We start from the raw sequence: 15535 nt of genomic DNA, 5'->3' as shown, positions 1-15535 counted from the left end.
ACATACATACTCCTAAACACACTCATACATGTTGTGTTTAGACTTTAAAGTATCTTAACCCATTTCTGGACATGAATGTGTTATAAACCTCCTGATTTCTAGCAACATATTAAAAAACACTGCTATTAAAAACACTTCACAAGTCATTGTCAGCCATTGCTGGCGTTCTGTCACTAGAAAATACACAGCAATATCTGGTATGTTGCAAGCTTTCAAGATAGCCTGGATTTTAAAAGTTAGTCCATTAGTTGTATCTGATGGATGTAAATTTGCCTCCTAGTTCACTTTGTGTCAAGAGCTAAAACTGTGAACTTTCTCTTATTGGTGGGTAATAACTGAAAATAAAGATTTTATTTTCATAAAAAAAAAAAGAAAAAAGAAGCTTTGATTAAAGGGCATCTATGAAAAATCATTTATACCTTTTATTTATTCAGGCTTGATCGAGTCAATTGACTCTCCTCAGAAAATTTATATTATTTCCCAGTATAAAGCTCTTACCTGGATTCTTTAAGCTAAAATCAAAAGTCCTAGTTTAGATCACCATTTGCTACACTCTGCTTTTCCATTACGTGTTTCTTCTTGCCTGTTTCCTGACACCGAAAGTCCAAGGAGATAATAATGCTCTCAGATTTCTTTCAAGGACAATCTTTGCCTTTTTAAAAAAGCATAAATCCTAGCTCCTTTGCTTATCAAGGATTGTGAACTATGTTTAATTAATTGCATGAAGTCAGAAACGTGACCAGTGGAGGAAGTCATAATAGTGCATAAATGGTAGCTATTGTAAATCAGTGAAAATGTTGGTGAACTTTCTGTGTTAGCTCATTGTTTATTTGTACTCCTTTCTTCTTTCCTACTCTAGTCCGAGTCCTTATCTCCAGCCCTATAGGGGGAACAATCCACAATTGATCTGTTGTTGGAAAAAGTCGGCTGCACCAATGACTTCTTGCTGCAGCAACTTATAACTAGTTTTTATTAATAAAAATATTTCTGCTAGATTTTGAACCTAAAAGTAAATCAAACTTTTGCTATTCTTCAACATCTTTTTTCATTTTTTAAACAGTTATACTTTAAAGTATACATGTAATGTATCGTGTTTAAATTTTTTACTTATTACAATGAAATATAATGGTTAACATGCATGCTCTGAAGTCACGCTAACTTGGGCTTATTCCCAGAGACCCATAAATTGTGTTCGTGTGTGACCCTGAGCAAGTTATCTTAGCACTCTAAGCTTGTTTCTTCTTTTGTAAAATAAAATTAATAATAGTGTGTACTTCATAGGCTTGTAGGATACACTAAATGTGATGACAGTGCATGTAAAGCACTGTGCTTGGTGATAGGCATATAGTATGCTCTCAATAACTGTTAGTTAATATTATTTTAGGACCTCGTTGCTCGCTTTGTATCTTTGATTCCTATTATGCCTGATACACTGGATGAAAATGATGGTTTTGATATATGGATGACATCAGAGGTAACAAATTACATTTTATAATTTAAATGTATAGCATTTCTTACTTGCTTTTCTTTTAAAGAAAACTTTTAAAAAATATTATGCACTTATGTAGTAATTTGCTTCGTGCAATTTGAAGGTAATTGATAATTTAATACATCATTTTCAGCTCTATAACGATCCGTAAAAATAATTCTTAAAGACCAAAATTCTTATTCAACATTTTAAGGAGCTCATAATATTGAGATTCAACGGGAATTCCAGGTGTACAATATTATGACATTCTCCAGAGAGAAATATGGCTTGTTCACTATAGAGGTGGTCAGACCCTGAAGTCTAGCAGAAATACCACCACTTCCCAGAAGCTTTCCCCAGTTTTCCCACATCTGAATGAAGAGCTTGTATAGCAGTGCTCTTCCTTGGCACTTGGATTAAAATTGTCTTTAGTCTGATTTCCAAGTAAAATACAGGCTCCATGCAATATTTGGGACATATTTATACTAAAAGACTACTTGTTTATCTGAAATTCAAATTGAACTAGGCATCCTATTCCCCGCCCCCCTCCACAAGTGTGGCAGCCCTAATTAGAGCACATTTTCCATTCCACCTTAAATTATATTTAATTGCTTATATACTGGCCCTATACCCACACACTGTACATATACATCCCAAGTTTAATCTCCTTGAATGATAAGGAAGATTTGATTCTTATTTATTTTTATATTCGTCACTTGTACGTACTTTAAATTTAGCAAGTATTCAATATTTTTAATGGAAAATACCAGCCTGATGGGAGCCTAAGAGAAGGACACTCTCCATCTGGAACTGATAGTCCTGGCACTTATCTAGAATGTTTTAGAGGTTAGATTTTTTTAGCTGAAATGGACTTAGCGGGCACAGGACTAACTTAATAGGTCAGCTACCCTGCCTTCTGCTAAGTGGGAGTAAGGGAGATACAAGCACGTGGTTTGTTTCGGGATCCAGTGATTCAAATCTGGTAAAACTCAAAGAGGAGTCAGTTAACTCTAGATTCTTCTTAGACTCTTCAAACTAATCAGAATGTGTCCAGGGGTATTATGATCCTGCAGAACATTGAAAGATAGCCTCTAAAGTAGCTAAAAATAACCACAAAATAACCATTCAGGCAAATACTAGTGCTCCCGAGTGCCCTCCAATCCAAACAATACCCATAATCCACAGGTTACCACAGTCATAGGCTTCCTCTTGGCCAATGTCTTCCCATTGACATGAACTGTTTGGACTTGGGATACCCATGAGTGAATGACTAATTAGTTTGTCACAAGACAAGAGTTATTTCTCCTACCCAACATACAGTCTTGGAGTCAACCAAACCTTGGTTCAAATCCTACGTCAACCATCTGATAGCTGTGTGACCTAAGATAAGTTATTTAGCTTCTTTGGACCTCAGTTTCCTCATCTTTGGCATACAGGGGTTTTGAAAGGATAGGCACCTGGAACGCAGTATGTTAGTTACCTACTCTCATCCATTCCCTCCTTCTCTTATGAAATCCAGTCAGGGGAACCTCCTTGGCCTGACGTTGAAGACTGCTCATAATCTGCTCTTCATTCTCCTGTTCACGCACACCTTTCAAAAGAGCCACGTTACCATCCTCCCTAGCCTCCTCAGCATCACATTCAGCCGGTGTGTACTGATGTGGCCATATCAGTTGTTAAAACATTGAAATGCTTCCAGACTGGTAAATAGTCACTCCAAGGGCTCCTGAGCGCCCCCTCCCCAAGCTCCCTGACCACCACAGCCCTTTCTGTGGGACTAATGAAATGGAAGCACACGTGCAGTCTAAATGGTGCAGCCGCTACTCAGCAATAGCACATCATTGCCATATGAACATTTGGGCCTATACATTTTGTTAGATCCTTTGATTTTTCATGCCAGAAATCCAGAGTTTTATATGAGATCTTCCAACTTTTAAAAGCATTTCGGGGCCAAACGAAACACACCTCTCAACTAGAACTAGGTTACAGACCACTGGTCTGCCACCTCTGCTGTGCTTTTTCTCTCCTGCTACCACTGCTTTACTAGGCACCCTGTATGTGATTACACCCAGCCCAACTGTTCAGCTCTTTCAATTAAAGAAGTTTCCATTACTCTTTCTGATTGGGCTCCAACTCAGATCTCTTCCTCTCTTTCAGTTGAGAGCACTATGTGGGTACAGGACACAGTGTAGCTCCATTGACCAAAGGATCCCTTCCTCCAAAAACACTATGTGATTTCCCATCAGGTGAAGTTCCTTAAAATATCAGCCAAGATATCCCTGTTTTCCCAGGGTATTTGTCTCAAACAAAAATGCCCCATTTTGGAGGATAAAATTATTGGGTCACTTACACAGTATCCACATTAATTATCCCATGATAAAGGTGATCCTTATGTTCCAAGTTAATGTTCTCTCTTTCTAATGACCTAGTGTTTTCACAGGCAAAGGGTGCTGGAGCTTTCGGCTTTGCAGTCATCTTAGTGACCTGGCAAGGATGTGTGTGTGAGGGTTTGGAGGGACTCTAAATCTGTTGAATGCTTGCATTACTCAACTTTCTCTCCTCCCCTCCTTTTTTGTGTCCTTGTTGCTTTTGTTTTGCCTCAGCGCTGCATCAGTTTGGCTCTTGGAAATAAGGAGGAGCATGCCATACTTCTCTGTAATTTCTTCCTGTATTTTGGAAAGAAAGCTTTGGTCCTCCTAGGAACCTCGATGTTGGAAGTAAGTGTTGGACTTAATATTTAAATAGTGTAAGCAAAACTAATTAGCTTTTAGCTGCAAGTTTAAAAGACTTCAACCCCAAGTTTCCTTCTTTTCACAAGCTAATTAGGAAATTTCCTAGGCGAACAATTATTTACTTAGGAGGATAATGTTCGTTCATCAAAATTTCTACAATGTAAAGAATGACTTCCTTTTGTTTTTCTTCTTCATAAAGTAGTACAAATAAGAGTGCTACTTCATGGAGCTACTAAAAATATTAAATTACATAGTAAATAGCACTGGGGACAGCACCTGGTTTATGTGGAAAATGCTCAATAAAATGGTGGTGGTAGGTGATGTAGTAATAGTTACAGTAGTAGTTATAGTGGTTGTTAACCATCATCACCACCATCATCTTTATGTGTCCCTAACACTATATTTTAAGATCCTTAAGAAGTACTTCTTCCTATTTTACACTGCTCAATTTTTAATCGTGTAAGAAGTGGGCCAGAAATTTATGTTAACCTACCTGAAATTTTTACAACTTATATACACTTGCATTCAAACCTCCAGAAAGCTGTCTTCTTTTGGATGTTTCTATTTCTACTATGAATATTTTGATAAGTGTCAAAAACTTCCAGTCTTGTTCTTGTCATGATCATTTATTTCTCTATATTCCCTTATTTTCCCCATATGATCCCCCGCTGTAGTTTTGAGTGCCACTAGATGGCAGTAAACAGCCAACAATATTTCAACAAACATTTTTACAGTTTTACCTCTGAGTCAACACTGGGTGGCAGCACTCATCTGTGCCTTTCACCTCTGCTACTGGTTGAGGTGAAGCCTCTTTACTGTAAAGATGAGCACAGTGATAAAGAGCAAGAGCTTTGGAGTTAGGGAAACCAGGCTACACAGCACAGTGTTAAGAGTACAGGTTTGGGGTTTCCCTGGGGCTTCCCTGGTGGCGCAGGGGTTGAGAGTCCGCCTGCCAATGCAGGGCACACGGGTTCGTGCCCCCGTGTGGGAAGATCCCACATGCCGCGGAGCGGCTGGGCCCGTGAGCCATGGCGGCTGAGCCTGCGCGTCCGGAGCCTGTTGCTCCGCAACAGGAGAGGCCCGCGTACCGCAAAAAAAAGAGTATAGATTTGGAAGTCATAAGAGGATTTTAAAACCCAGAAATGACGTTTACTAACTGTACGATCTCAGCCTTATTTCTCTGAGCCTCATTTATCTCCTCCCCGAAAAGGAGTCATTCCATTTACTGTTACCCTAGACAAGCTTCATGTGAAAGATGGGCATGACCATCATCCCTGCCTCACAGAATCTGGAATTCATGTGAGAAAATTAGTGAGTGCTGAGTACAGTAGCTGGGGTACTCAATAAATGTTAGATAGTCATTATTATTGTTACCTGACATTTTTATTCTTTGCTAAATAAGAAAGGTTTATACTTCAAAAGTATGTGCAGAGCGAAATAATCACATAATGACTACTTTTATTCCTCAGGTGCTTTCCTGTGTAATTTCTCTCTGGCCTCTAACTCTGTATCTTGCTCACAAAATTAATTTTATGGCTTTTCAACTTCACTTGGCTTTTCAGAGCCTTAGGCAAAATTCCATTCCCTAACTCTGCACGGTGTTCACCCTTGGTCTCCAAGTATGTTCCACATAAAGCAGGGCTAATCCATGTAGCACCTTCGTGTGAATCACACAAAAGCGCCCCTACCTCCAAACCCTTTAGTACTGGCTACTGGGAATTGGTCATAATATACTGATTTTGTTAGAACAACATATTTTATTGCTATGAGGGTACACCCTTCAGGACCATACGTGGCAGCACTAGCTCAAAAGTTCTCATTTGAATCCTCATGCTACCCTGGGCCTGAGGATTTCAGTTGCTTTGGTTTTATCCTCTTCAAAAAAATTGTGAAGGTCCTAAAAAAGGCTTTTAAAAATCAGAGATAGCAGGGAGTTCCCTTGTGGTCTAGTGGCTAGGATTTTGGGCTCTCACTGCCGTGGCCCAGGTTCAATCCCTGGTCAGGGAACTGAGATCCTGCAAGCTGTGCGGCAAGGCAAATAAATAAATAATACAGGAACAAAGAATAACCAAGGTAACTGGCAATATTATCTATTAAAAAATCAGAGATCTCACATGCTTACACTATAAATTCCACATACGAAAATGAGTGAAATCAATCATCCACCAAAAATGCCTTTAACTCTTTCTTCGCACAGGGGCATGTGGCTTATGTATTAACGCCAGAAACGGATGAATATTTGCTTTGGAATCCATTAACTGGGCAATGTCATAAGCAGTTTGACCCATTTTGTCCCTTACAAAGTGTAGATTGTTTGTTTGATGGTGAAAATGTAAGTATATGGCGGGGGGCGGCGGGATCTTGAGTTATCTCCTCAAGAGTTAAACCTGTGGTTCTGTACTCTGACCATATATTAGAATCATGTGGGAACTTTGAAGAAGCTATAGATGTTCAGTTAGAATCCCTGGGGTGTAGGGCCAGGGGAATCTTTTATCCCCAAGGCTCCTTAACGTGATTCTGCAGTGCCTCCAAGGTTGAGAACCAGCGAGCAGTCTGGTGCGCACACACCCCTGGAATCTCTGTACCTCCTGCCTCAGAACCATCCTTGGCTTCTGCCACTTCACTGGGGAGTAGGACTGTAAAATTGTGCTCCGTCCTAACCTACTATGGGCTTCGTACTCCTGTGGGCCTCTACTGATTTTATGTTGATGTATTAATAGGTCTGGTTTAACATTCAGCAAAATAATTCACCAGGGGCTGTATATTTTGACTATTCAAAGGAAAGTTTCTGGAAACAGTTGCTTCCAAAAAATTATCAAGGGACGAAAGCACAAAGCATACAGGTAAATTATACTTTTCCAGGTGTGTCTCTATGAAAGTTACCATTGGTTCTAATCTTAGGAATTGTGACAGCTCTTATTATGTTTACACAGCTGATTGCTCATTGAATTATTTGGCAGTATTAATAAAACCTAGTTTTCTCTGCCCTCCAGCCTGAGTTTGGGCTATTGTGATCCTTTTTCTCTACTTGCAGAAAAGAGGAATTGAGAAGAAGGTATCATCTTAATTGTGAATTTAGGTTTTAAAATAAAAATTTTAAAATGTTCATCATGAAACATAAAAAATAATGTCAAGATGGTGTAATAAGTTCTTACTTGGACCTAGCCCTTCTACTACATATCCATAACAATGATAAAGTATAAAAATTGAAAAACAGAAGGCTTATCTGGGCTCCCAACCATGATAGTTATCTCATGGAATAGAAGCAGGACAGAAACACTAGCAGTGAGTGGGGCCCAAAGAGGACGGCACCAAGGTCTGAAAATGCTTCATGAAATCCAGAGAACCAGAGCCAGTCTCACTTTTTGAAGCCAGGGACTGCATTGCGGCTCCCCTACTTTGCTACTCTTGAGAGAAGATGGGAAAGAAAAGCAGCAGACGCACTGCCTGGGGCTTAGGAGGCAAGAGACCAAAGTACAGAGCTGAGAATCAGGAACCAACCTAATCACCAGATGGCTTGTCCAGGGGATCTATGATGTACTCACTACTGCTTTGGGAAGGCACCCAAATTCCATTTCGACAGCTGTTTCTGGATTGAGAGCCATGGTATGGCAGTGTGCAGGCAATTGCAAAATTCAAAAACTAGGAGCTATGACCCAGAGGAAGAAAGAGAGGGGGGATGAGAAAAAGGACAATGGAAAAATAGGAAGAAGACAATTCACAGAAGCAGAAACTCTAGGGCTCAACGTCACTCATAACGAGGGAAATGCAATTTAAAACAATAAAACACTATTTCACATGTAGAAGATTGGCCAAACTTTTTAAAAAGTGTGATCACATCTAGTATTGGCAAAGAGGCAGAGAAATGGTGGGAGTGTGAATTGCTATAAACACTTTAGAAAGCAATATGGTAAGGTTGGTAAAGCTGAAGAAACTCAGCCTCTGATCCACCAGTTCATCTTCTAAGTATATACCCTAGAGATACACGCACAGGGAGACAAGTACACGAAGGTCATTACTGAATTGCTTGAGATAGCAATAAATAATAAATAAATAAAAGGAAACAATTCATCAACCAGAAAATGGGCACATGAGTTATGAATACTCCTACTATAAAATATTCTATACAGCAGTAAAAAAATATATGAAACTACTTTACTGTAGTTCTTAACTTGGCTGTACGTGCATTGTATCAGAACGTCTGAGGGAAGAGCCCACGCATTGGTATTACTTAAAGCTCCCCACGTGATCCCACATGCAGCCAAGGTTGAGAACTACTGACCTAGAGCCACTGTTATCAGCATGAATGAATATAAAGAATGTAATGTTAAGCAAAGTAAAGAAGATGTGAAATGACACACTTATACGAAGTTTGAAAAATATATGTTGTTTACGTATATAGAGATATATAGTGATAGTGTAAAAGCTTGCATGGGAATGATAAACACCAAATTTAGGGTAAAGTTTACCTTTGGAAAGAGGAGAAAAAAAGAATGATATCAGGGAGCAGTATACAGAGTACTTCAAATCTGTCTGTAATGTTTTACATCTTTAAAAAAACCTAAAACAAGTATGGAGGAATGCAACGATTAGATGTAGCTTGGTGGTATGTATGTTGGGTGGATGTTCACTACATTATTCTCAGTGCTTTATCTGAGAATGTTTGACATAGTTCATAATATCAAAAAGAAGGAATGGTGGTTGTGGGGAGAAAAATCAAACAGTATCAAAGTGTAAAAAGTGAAGAGTTTCTCTCCTCTTCAACATCTTTTTCCCACTTTCTAAGAAATAGCCACTGTTGGTAGCTTCTTGTGCATCCTTCTGAGCATTCTCCTTGCAGATGTTTGTAAAGTCCTTATAAGGAAGGGGAAATGTGCTTATCTCTCTTGAGCAAACCACATTTATGGCATCCACAGACCTTGCTTGCTTTTCCCATCCCAAAGTTGTGACCAAAGTATTGCTGCCTCCTAGGGGGGAGAATGATATATTTAGAGTTGAGGTTTTTTGTTTCTGTTACTCATTCTCTTATTAATTCAGGTAATGTGTATTGAGTGCTGCAGCAGGCCAGCACTGTTTTAGGTATAGGTACCCCAAGGAAAAAGACATGTCTCAGTGCTCTTGGAGCTTGTGTTCTAGAGGAGGAAACAGAAGGAAATGAGCACTTGCTGTACAGAGCGATAAATGCTACTATAGAAGAAATGAATGTACTTTGGGGAGCACTCAGCAGGAGGCCTGAGGTGAAGGGGAGTTGCAGGGGCTTCCTGGGGAAAAAAGTGATGACTAGCAGAGTGAAGAAGGGTGAGCAGGAGCTGGTCTAGATGGAAGTTAAGGAGGAGTATGGTCCCAGCACAGAGCAGGGACAGCAGGCATGAAGACCTGCAGTGGCAAGCGGATGTCTGTCGAGGAGCTGAAAGGCCAGCCTGGCTGCTGCCAAGGAGTGAGCCGAGGACAGTCAGAAGCCAACATCACCAAGGCAAGGGCCGCCATCATCAAAAGTGTATTTCTAAAAGCCACTAAAGCCTTTGTCAAGTTGAATATATAAATATAAAACTCATAGTTGCATTTGACTTGTATCCCTACTGATTTCTTTCCTGTGGGTTAATGGCCCTTGATCTTCTGCCTTGTCGCACACATACCGGAACAAACCACTATCTGTGGTGAACACTGTTGTCGTTTTTTTTCTTAATCGCAATTGAGAACACAAATTTGAGTGTGTATGATGAGAATATGGGTATTCAGAGATGGAGTTAACAGGGAAATCCTCTCAAAGTTTTAAAGGATATGAATTCCCTGAAAGGGGCCTTTGCCTGAAAAGAAAATAGACTAACACTCCATAAACTTATCAAGTCAACATAACCCAGGCCTCTTTTTCAGGCCTGAAAGTGGCCTAACTAATCCCTAAGAGTTGCCAGGATAGGGGTGCGGGGGATTGTTTTGGAGGGGCAGACAGTGGTTGGTGACAGCAATCAGGGACTTCAGTTTACCTGTCCTGACTGTGATAGTTGGTGGCCCCTGTAAGGTGATGCTGCAGTTTATGCTTCCCTTTCTCCAGTATCTCTCATCTCCTGCCGTGTTCACTGTGGGGAAAGTCACTGTGCTTGAGCCTATGCTCTAATCTAGTGGTTATCCAGCCACGGCAGGCATCAGAACCTTCTGGAGGGCTTGTGGAAAAATGGATTGCTGGGCCTTACCCTCAGAGTTTCTGAATCACTGGGTCTGAGGTTGCTGGTCTGGGGGCCACGTTTTGGGAGCCACTGGCTTAGATCATCACCTGACAGACTGAGCCCCCTCAAATCACTCCCGAAATTTTCCAAGACCTAGAGGCCTAGCAAATGTTTCCTTCTTTTCGTACAACCCTCATTCCACTCATGAGGGGGAAACATCTGTCCGTGTCTCTATAGCTCCTCTATTTCTCAGCTCAGAAATATCCTAAGTAAAAACCGCCTAAACCCAACCCCTCACTCTTGTCTATATGAGCCCTTCAGGGAGGGGAGGAACGGGTTAGGTAGTGGGGAGGGGGTTGGAGAAGTCCTCTCCTCCTCCCAGAAAATCCTGCTCAGGGGGCAACATGGGGAAACATGGTAGAGCATTGCTCTCTGCTGTTGCTGGGGTGCCCGGGGCAAAGGCTTGGCGACGGGGAGATTGAAATGGACTCTGCATGTATGTGCGAGTGTGTGCACATGCACACATGCAAACACAGAGCCCTGACTCCCGCCTGCTGAAAGGAGCAAATAATCAAAGACGGAAGATGGTACCCCATGTTACAAGAGTAATAATAACAATAGTATCTGATCTTTGTTGAACAATATGTGCCAGGCTTTACATGTATTACTTGATTTTAAAATCTTTGCATGATCCCAGGGAAGTAGGTACTGTTATTGTCCCTCTTTAAAAGACGTGGTAACTGAGACTCACAGAGGTTAAGTGACTTCACCAAGGTCACAGTTAATAAGTGGAAGATACCAGTGCAACTTCCAAGATTATCTGGTAGAATCAATAAACATGTCCAATGCTTGTTTGAATAAACAGATGGGGATAGCAGATCTGTCTTCTTCTGTCATGAAAAATATCTTTTGTAAGTCCATTCTCCCTTCCATGCCCTGGTGAAGTAGTATTAACATCAAAGGGAACACTGTGATCTGCGTTACCTTTGTGCCTCTACCATGGAGTGTTTTTGCCACATGAGACTGGTTTAGGTTCACCCTCATTATAATCAGCACTCCAAGGGCCTACTGACGTAAAGATGGTCTCCCTAGAATCTTTTCTAACTTTCAGTTTTCTGTATTTCAGCCTGAAGAAATAATTTATTCTGATACTAATAAAAGCATGGTGGAAGATCTAAAGAACAGGTATGATCTCTATTTATATATTATGAGTATCATGTTTTCTCTCTAATCTCTCTTTCAGCCACCCTTCAGTCCTCTAACCCAGGCTCTCAAAATACCCATTAGATTCAGCAACAGGAGCATGAAATGCAGATTATAATCGTTCCACTGAGTCATCTGTCTCTTGGTGCATCAAAAGTCACCCCTCCGCTATCCAGGGTGCTTCTTGAAAACACATGCCAAGTTAAATATGGTTGCATCTGGAAAACACCGTGGGCTGCTGTTAGGAAGTTCTCAACACAGACACCTGTTGAGCCATATAGTAATAATAATGCAGTAGCTAACACTTCTTGAAAGGACAGGAAGGTAAATGGCCCACAACCTGGTGTGTGGTAAAAAGAGCCAAGCTGGGTGGCAGCAACATCAGTACTGTCCCTCGTAGGCACCCTCCCCCTCCCCCCACCACACACACACACACACACACACACACACACACACACGTCCGGAGGAGTGGTTGAGTCAAGCCCAAAGGGTCACAGCCTTGCAGCAGACCTCACTCCTACTCCAGATGTGTCAGAAGCTTCTAGATCTGACTACCTCCAGTGACTCATGCTGACACAGCAGGCTGGCATGTAAGCCGCTACCAACTAATTGAAACAGAATATGACAAAAAGCATTTTGCCACTCCCTTTTCTCACTAGCACACAACTCTCACCTCTTATTCCCCTCCTTCTTCCCCAACTCTTAACAAAAAAGGAATAAAAGCACTAGGAAAATGGTCCCCAACTTCTGGTTTTCATCAGAAATTGCTTCTAGAACTATTTTAAAATATAGGTGCCAGAGGTCAAGACCAGGCCTGTTGAATCACTATCTGGAAGATAGTGAAATATTTTGATAAAGTCCTACAGGTGATTCTGGCGTATAGCCGTGACTATGACTCTCTGCAAACTCGAAACCGCTTAGTCACTTTATGGACTCAGCTGTGAGGAGAGGCCCAGCAGCTTCTTCCGGAGCACACAACGATTCTGCCCAGAGGAGAAGCTTCCATCAACCAACTCACACTGTGCTCCACTTTCTCCCCTCCCCGAAACAGTTTCTCAGCAGGCACTGTTTTAGAGGCGGCATAGGTAGGCAAAACTCCCTGCCCTCGTGGAGCATACGTTCTGGTAGGGAAACTGCTCATCATACTGACCAGTCCAGTGCTTCATTTCCTCCCAATGCTGCTTGCTGAATTAACTGGTCCAGTGACCCCATTCCTGCTAACATTATCCCAGACAAGATATCTGAATTTTTATAAAGGCATTTCTTGGAAACACAATGTCTTATGTCAAAGGAGGGTCTTGGAGAATAGGAATGCCAACCCAGTAATCAGATGGTAGGCAAATCACACCCAGTAGGCAGATATCCCTAGCCATAGAGGTCTGGTTTTCTCCTAAATCAAAAAAGTATCATTCTCATACTTGAGAAAAAGTGACAAAACTTTTTCCACATTTATTTAAATGAGTTGTAATTTATCATAAAATAATCTTTGCATTCTTACCTTAGGATTGAAAGAACTCTGAAATATAAAATAATGGAATGGCGACCTAAACAGCCAACACGTTGGAATAGACAATGTACTTTCATTTTAAGACAAATCCTTCCTAAGTTAGAGCTTGGCACCGGAAACGTTGTTTCATCTGAAGAAGAGAGTGAATTTGAAAGACTGCTACAATTTTATTGGGTTTGTATATGATTTAATGCATTAATGTCATTTGTTTTATCTATGTTATTAATTGCCAGATGATACTAATCTTAAGTATCCCTGAAATGCCTTTTATCTTGATCTTAGGTGATACATGCTATGGCATTAAAATGCATTTACTTATAGACTGAGAAATTTCAAATGTAGTGAGTAACTAGTACCATGACCAGATTGCATGACATTTTCTTGGAATCAGTTTTTTAATGTATAAACCACAAACTTTGGAAAGAGATACCCAAAAGGAAACCACTTGCAACTAAGAAACTAAAACATGATTTCTAGATGGTACAGTAATAGAATGGATTCCATGTCCTTGCTTCTGGGCAAGAGGACTAAGGCAAGCTTTAATATCTTCTACATGCAAATTATTCTCAACTTTATACATCCAGCCTGGACTTCTGACCTCCTCTCATATATTCACCAGCACATTTGACATCATCATGGATGGTAGAAAGGCACTTCAAACTCAGTTAAGTCCATAATCAGACATGGTGGGCATCTGGTGTATTGTTAGGGTCCTTCTTTTCTTCCCCTATGATATCCTTAGTTATGGAATCCTCTCACCTCCTTTTCCCTATGAATTGTTCCAGTGGTTTTTTGGAAGCCCCAGCCTCTCAAGAGTGATATTCCTTCCCCCTACTATCCCGTAGACTAGAAGATGTCTCCTCGGGAAACCCTCTAAGAGAAGAAAGGAAGGAATCTGTTGGGAGTTTATACTCAGGCTGCCAGGGAGGGATCTGCAGGCACTATTCATTCATGAATAGGGAGGAAGGTGTTTTGTTTTGCTTTCTTTTTAATAGAATTAGGGGGTAAAGAGATAAGCAAAGCATAGTTAAGTATAAGCCAAGGTTTAAAACTTGGAGTTCCTTTGTAAAATTATCTGCTATTTAGTAACACACATTCATGAACCTAGACCGAATCCTGCAGCTTGGGTTCAAATCCTGGCTCAACCACTCATTAACTTTGACCAGATTGCCTAACTTCTCTATACCTTCTACCCCACGGCTCAAGATAAACAGGGATAAAAAGAGTTACCTGCTTTGTGGTTGTGGTGAGGATTAAGTGAGCTGCTTAACCATAGCACCCAGCACTTAATAAATGTTAACTATTATTTGTATCCTATGTGGCAGCCATTGTGCTAGACACTTGGGGTTATGACAGTAAACAAGACAGATACAATCTTGAGCATTCACAGAGACTGTGGGCTAGTTTGAGAAATGGACCAGAAAACGAGTAATTGCAGTATATTTTATTAAATAAGCTAGGAAAGGACAGTGTCCTATGCAACCACAAGAGAAGAGCACATCAACAGATTTAAAGATCAGGAAAAGCCTCCTGAAGTAAGCAAACTAAGTCTTGAAAGAAGCTAATGACTGTCCTTTGTATATTCTTAAATAGAAAATTTTACATGGGACCATGTTCCGTACCCCTTAATTCTGTCATATGGTTATCAATAAATATAAACTGAATCAATGTTAAATAAATTCTTCCAAAGTGCTCCCTTAAATCTGTCACTTATAGGATCAAGGTTTCCTTGTTGGCAGTTTGCGATTCCAGAAAGGGTGCAAATATGTGGAATGTTAAGTGTGCAGCCTCTGGCATTAGACAGACCCGGTTCTGCTCCTCTCTCTGTAAAGTGGGGATTATAACAAAGCCTACCTCATAGGGTTGTTTGAGGATTAAATATGTATGTGAAGTATTTAGCATTGTGCCTAGAACATAGTAAGCACCCACAAAATGATAACTATTATTATTATTTTATGACTTCCATTTCTTTGAGGCTTCTGTAATCTCTTTGCATCCAGTAATTCTCCATCACCTACGTGACCGTAATGTGGTTTGACGTGTTATTCTGCCATTTGTCTAGGTCGCAGGATTTCCTATCCAGATGCCATACACTGATGTACAGTCAGTTATTGATGCTGTGTATCAAACTGGAATTCATTCCTCTGAATTTCCTCAGACAGAATTTGCTCTAGCTGTGTATATTCACCCCTACCCAAACAACATATTATCTGTTTGGGTCTATTTGGCTTCATTAGCGCGGTATCAGTGAAAAGGAATAAGGGAAAAGGGAAAGATTGTACATAGCCCCCCTCCAACCAGAAGCCAAACTTTTCTAGTACTTGGGATTTTCCTATTTATCCTCAAATCCAGACAGGTGTGAGCCCAATTTTTGGTTCACTTATAGAGTTGGGCACAAGACTCACTCCCTGAGTCTTTGAGGACAAGCATAAATGACCTCCTCACCGGAGACCTCGTCAGG

At 40.7% G+C, this 15535-nt stretch overlaps 1 protein-coding gene across 3 annotated transcripts in view; it reads left to right on the top strand.

Moving 5' to 3' along the window:
* Nucleotides 1-15325, top strand: part of CC2D2B (coiled-coil and C2 domain containing 2B) — a 96378-nt gene extending 81053 nt beyond the window's left edge. For 2 of the 3 annotated variants that reach the window (XM_060033629.1, XM_060033630.1), the window contains 7 exons: nt 1385-1474; nt 4072-4185; nt 6398-6532; nt 6921-7043; nt 11491-11549; nt 13071-13248; nt 15137-15325. In XM_060033629.1, the coding sequence (XP_059889612.1) occupies nt 1385-1474; nt 4072-4185; nt 6398-6532; nt 6921-7043; nt 11491-11549; nt 13071-13248; nt 15137-15325 (888 nt within the window). The remainder of the gene's footprint in view (nt 1-1384; nt 1475-4071; nt 4186-6397; nt 6533-6920; nt 7044-11490; nt 11550-13070; nt 13249-15136) is intronic. The other variant, XM_060033631.1, reaches the window with a different exon arrangement.
* The last annotated feature ends 210 nt before the right edge of the window (nt 15326-15535 follow it).

Source organism: Delphinus delphis, chromosome 16 (genome assembly GCF_949987515.2).
Source record: "Delphinus delphis chromosome 16, mDelDel1.2, whole genome shotgun sequence".
Taxonomy (NCBI): Eukaryota; Metazoa; Chordata; class Mammalia; order Artiodactyla; family Delphinidae; genus Delphinus; species Delphinus delphis.
This window is presented reverse-complemented; position numbering and strand designations above follow the sequence as displayed.